This window comes from Cyprinodon variegatus, unplaced genomic scaffold (assembly GCF_000732505.1).
Source record: "Cyprinodon variegatus isolate N-32 unplaced genomic scaffold, C_variegatus-1.0 Scaffold1052, whole genome shotgun sequence".
Lineage (NCBI taxonomy): Eukaryota > Metazoa > Chordata > Actinopteri > Cyprinodontiformes > Cyprinodontidae > Cyprinodon > Cyprinodon variegatus.
Genome location: NW_015151505.1, coordinates 205,126 through 209,946, shown reverse-complemented (window position 1 = coordinate 209,946; position 4,821 = coordinate 205,126). Strand labels below are relative to the sequence as shown.

The following is a 4,821-nucleotide window of genomic DNA, read 5'->3' as shown; positions in this document are numbered from 1 at the left end:
CCATGAAAATGTGCAGATAAAAGGCAACATTGTGCACAGCAGACTTATTTTTAAAAAAGAAGCCCATCAAAGAAGTATAGACCAACGACTTACAGAACTCGGCTTAACATTGTTACAAGTTGAAGTAAGATCATGTCGTATATGCAACCGGTGCTTTCGCTTGATCGGCAGACTCGAAGATAGTCTCGAAAATCTTAGAAGATGGCAAAAAGCAGAAGAGGAACCGCTTTCTGAACAATCAACTGCATCAGAAACATCAGTGAGTGCAAAGACGCCTGTCGCACATAAACGGGACAGGGAACCGACACCTTCGAAATGGCGTCCCCAAACCCGAACCCCCACTGCTCCCCCAGCTACTAAATTGTCGAGGCCAACAACTGAGACCAGAGCTCGACAAAGTGTCACTGAGGTAAGTACAAATCGTGAAACATAAGACAGGCAGTAGCTAATGATGTAAACCACTGTAATGCAAGCACAACATGGAACAGTTCTCACGTTTGTAGTCTAATGTAATGGAGTTTGTCGACTACAGTTTGGGGGATAGGTTGTGTTTACGTTAGTCCCACTGAGCTATATAATACACTGGAGTGCTGATTTTGCCGAAAAACTGAAGTCACTGGCCGCTATCTTGCTACTCCCTACTCTCACAGAATCACACAGGATTTGGTTGCAACAACAAGCAGTTTTCTGGCTGTGTGAAAACGTTTCATAGGTAATTTTACAGTCGGTGGATGTACTAACACTATCAACGTTATTCATATGAAATATATATATATATATATGTTTGTATGTACAGGACTGTCTCAGAAAAGTAGAATATTGTGATAAAATTCTTTATTTTCTGTAAAGCAATTAAAAAACATGAAATTTCATACATTCTGGGTTCATTGCAAATGAACTGAAATATCGCAAGCCTTTTATTGTTTTAATATCGCTGATTATGGCGTACAGCTGAAGAAAACTCAAAAATCCTATCTCAAAATATTACAATATTTCATCAGACCAAGAAAAACGAAATTATAACAGCAAAACAACATCAAACATTTGAAAATGTACATTAATGCACTCAGCACTTGGTGATTTATACTACTTTATTTATACTTTTTCACGATATTCTAATATTTTGAGATAGGATAAAGCAAGTTTTCAGTAAAACATATCTTTTATTTGCATTTTTTAATGTTACTTATATACAAAATTATTTACATTGTTTGCAGTGACAGTCATTCAAGGACATTAGTACAATAGCATCTACTAGCCTGCTGCTGAGGGGTGCTCAGCACTCTGACTCTGAACCGCTACTGTGTTGTGTTTCAATTTCAAAGTCCTCATCTTGTTCATCAAAATAACCTGTGAAATCAATGTCAGGCTCTGTGAAGCTCTCTTCAGGTAAAGTAGGCTCTATGTATTCGAAATCCCCGAAAACCTCACTGATCACTAGGAGAATTTCGCTTGCATGCCGTGCTGTAAATACTGGAAGGTGGTTTGTAATATAAGCCAAGTCAAATATATAGGGACTGTGCTCGACTGCTGCTTCTATAAGTTCAGTGCCAAACCCAGTACAGAGAGTCTTGTTCGTGATGAGTGGCAGGTCTGGGACTAAAGTGCGCCTGTACTGCTGTAAGCAGGCCCTGATCACAGTCTTGTCTTCCTCAGTCACCTCTCTAGATCTAAGTGGATTAGTACTCACATTTCGTTCTACAGATTCATGTTTTGGAGTAGGCTCTACACAAACACCAGATGAACATGAACACATCGAGTGGCAGTAGGTGCAACAGAGATGACCCGGCTCCAAGCTTGTGGTGTGCTCTTCAAAGTGACTAAAGAGGGCTTTTCTAAAACAGCCCCGTTTCCCTGCATGAATCAATGCTTTCACTGTTTTATCAACCCTTGGTGATGCTTGTATATCATACAAAACTGCATGTGATGGTAAAGAGTTTCTCCCAGCCCTCCCAACCTGTTGCACTATGTCTTCCACATCCTCTGGTGCCCCGTACATGACAACATGTGAGATATTAGGAAAATTGAGGCCCATCCCCAGCGCAGTTGTAGCAACAACAACCCTGCAGCTACTCTCACCCGTAAAGGATGCCAGCACTCTTTGTTTGTACTGTGGCAGTGTCTTGCTGTGGAACATTCCGATCAGCATGTTTTCAGCCTTATGCTCTGGATCTCTGTTCACCCATGCATCTTCTCCAAGTTTAGCTTTGAGATGGCAGAACACACTTCCAACTGCCTTGAGTGATCTGCAGTAAATAATGATAGGCGACATCAACAGTCTCTTCTCTCTGGCCTCTGTCACCACCCAATCCATGCAGTCCAGGTCATGACTAGGAACATGCTTCAGCCCAAGCCTGATGTTGCTTCTGTTTGGGCTAACCGTCACTTGAGTTGCCTTCTCCATGTTCAGCAGCTTGGTCACCCGGCCTCTGTTGACAATATCAGCAGATGCTGTCAAAGCCATGACAGGTGTGCCTGAAAGACAACACATGCATAATATGAAAAGGGGGGACAACGACAACCTAGGCAGCCACACTGCTTGGCCCCTCATAACAATATTTTTACAGATTTACACTGCAAAACGGATCTGAAAATAATTAAAATGTTCTTAAAGTTAGATTATTTATCCTTGACTTGAGCAGGTAAATAAGATTATCTGCCAATCGAATGAGGATTTTGTACCCTTAAAATAAGATAATTAGACATCCTGCACTTGAAATAAGATGATTGAGATGAATTGTTCCTATTTTAAGTGCCAAAGTTTTATTCCATTGGCAAATCATCTTATTTACCTGATTAAATCAAGGACAAATACACTAATTTTAATAAATTTTTAAATTATTTCTAGTTCTCTTTTTGCAGTGTAGGCCTACAAAATTAACTCACCTTCTTTAACAATTGATCTGAGTTCTCCCAGCCGGGCGAAGCTCTCTCTGAAGGCTGGACTCCCTTTGCCAGCTTCGCCCCGACAGACAGATTGATAGGTATAAACTTTATTTAAGACTCCAAGTAGCTTAGAGACATAGATCCATCACACATATAATAGGTTGTTCAGTGACAACAGTAGGATTTTTTTAACTTACCATTTATACGTGACGTGAACCTCGTCGACTACGATCCCCACTAAGTTCTTCTGGTACACCTCTGAAGCAAGCATGCTCCTCCATTTCTCATTGAGCCACGACTCGGGACTTCCAAATACCAGTTGGCAACGTCCGTCGAGGTTGTCGTTTTCGTTTATTCCTCCCAGCTGCATACCTGTTACACCTAATTTTCCAGCCTCTCTGATNTTGTATACTGTAGCCTTGATGTTCTACAAGGCCTACGGGCATACACAGTATGCGTACAGTACACTACTTCTAACCTTGCAGGTCAATCACACTCTTTCCCCTCGCTTAGCACACAGTCTGGTGTGGAATAGGTTTTGGAATGGGAAGGGAGGAATGGGAAGGAACATTTCACTAGATCTACATCTAGAACACCTTAACAATTTCCTTAAGTCCTTTTTAAAACGCAGTGGTCCAAACCTTAATGAGCAAACAGCAGACAGAGTCAGCAAGTCAATTGGGGTCCTGAAAACTTTGATGGAGACCACAGACAGAGAACTACAGGTCTTAAAGTCCTCTGGTGTACATCATGCTGCTAGTCAGACCGAGGACATTTTAGCTCTGGTGGAGGTTTTTAGAGAGGCTGAGCTGTTCCAGGATCACCCAGGCAGAGAGTTCTCAGCATTCCCCCAATTTAGCAGAGATCTTTTGGCCAATCTCAAAAGCACTAACCTGAGGGGATGGGTGAAGTCCAAATTAAAGGAGTGGCAAGATCACCCTGTTTAAAAAAAGGTTTTGAATGACACCAAATAATTGTAAATATTGTAAAAAGTTTTTGTTTCTGTATATATTTCATTTTGTAATACGTTTATTTATAATTTTAAAATTTGTAATATGGAAATATTTAAAGAGTAAATTCTGTCAACATTATGTCTAGCATAATTATTTCAAACATGGCATTTTAAGTTGAAAAAATAAAGCAAGTTTTCAGCAAAATATATCTTTTATTTGCATTTTTTACTGTTACTTGTATACAAAATTATTTACATTGTTTGCAGTGACAGCCATTCAAGGACATTAGTACAATAGCATCTACTAGCCTGCTGCTGAGGGGTGCTAGTTTGACTCTGAACCGCTACTGTGTTGTGTTTCAATTTCAAAGTCCTCATCTTGCTCATCAAAATAACCTGTGAAATCAATGTCAGGCTCTGTGAAGCTCTCTTCAGGTAAAGTAGGCTCTATGTATTCAAAATCCCAGAAAACCTCACTGATCACTAGGAGAATTTCACTTGCATGCCGTACTGTAAATACTGGAAGGTGGTTTGTAATATAAGCCAAGTCAAAGATATAGGGACTGTGCTCGACTGCTGCTTCGATAAGTTCAGTGCCAAGCCCAGTACAGAGAGTCTTGTTCGTGATGAGTCGCAGGTCTGGGACTAAAGTGCGCCTGTACCGCTGTAAGCAGGCCCAGATCACAGTCTTGTCTTCCTCAGTCACCTCTCTAGATCTAAGTGGAGTAGTACTCACATTTCGTTCTACATATTCATGTTTTGGAGTAGGCTCTACACAAACACCTGATGAACATGAACACATCGAGTGGCAGTAGGTGCAACAGAGATGACCCGGCTCCAAGCTTGTGGTGTGCTCTTCAAAGTGACTAAAGAGGGCTTTTCTAAAACAGCCCCGTTTCCCTGCATGAATCAATGCTTTCACTGTTTTATCAACCCTTGGTGATGCTTGTATATCATACAAAACTGCATGTGAGGGTAAAGAG

General features: G+C 40.9%; 1 protein-coding gene across 1 annotated transcript; it reads right to left on the bottom strand.

Moving 5' to 3' along the window:
* Nucleotides 1-883: 883 nt before the first annotated feature.
* Nucleotides 884-3,282, bottom strand: LOC107101086 (probable Werner syndrome ATP-dependent helicase homolog 1). Its single transcript, XM_015399847.1, has 3 exons — nucleotides 3,085-3,282; nucleotides 2,887-2,967; nucleotides 884-2,475 (listed from the first exon to the last, which is right to left on the bottom strand). The coding sequence occupies exons 1-3, from the start codon at nucleotides 3,254-3,256 to the stop codon at nucleotides 1,277-1,279; spliced, it is 1,452 nt and encodes a 483-aa protein (XP_015255333.1). The 5' UTR covers nucleotides 3,257-3,282; the 3' UTR covers nucleotides 884-1,276.
* Between the last annotated feature and the right edge of the window lie 1,539 nt (nucleotides 3,283-4,821).

Coding starts and splice junctions, on each gene's coding strand:
- LOC107101086 (XM_015399847.1), bottom strand. CDS start 3,256: ATGCAGCTGGGAGGAATAAACGAAAACGACAACCTCGACGGACGTTGC. Junction 2,968..3,084: donor GGTTCACGTCACGTATAAAT/GGTAAGTTAAAA, acceptor AATCTGTCTGTC/GGGGCGAAGCTGGCAAAGGG. Junction 2,476..2,886: donor CAGATCAATTGTTAAAGAAG/GTGAGTTAATTT, acceptor GTTGTCTTTCAG/GCACACCTGTCATGGCTTTG.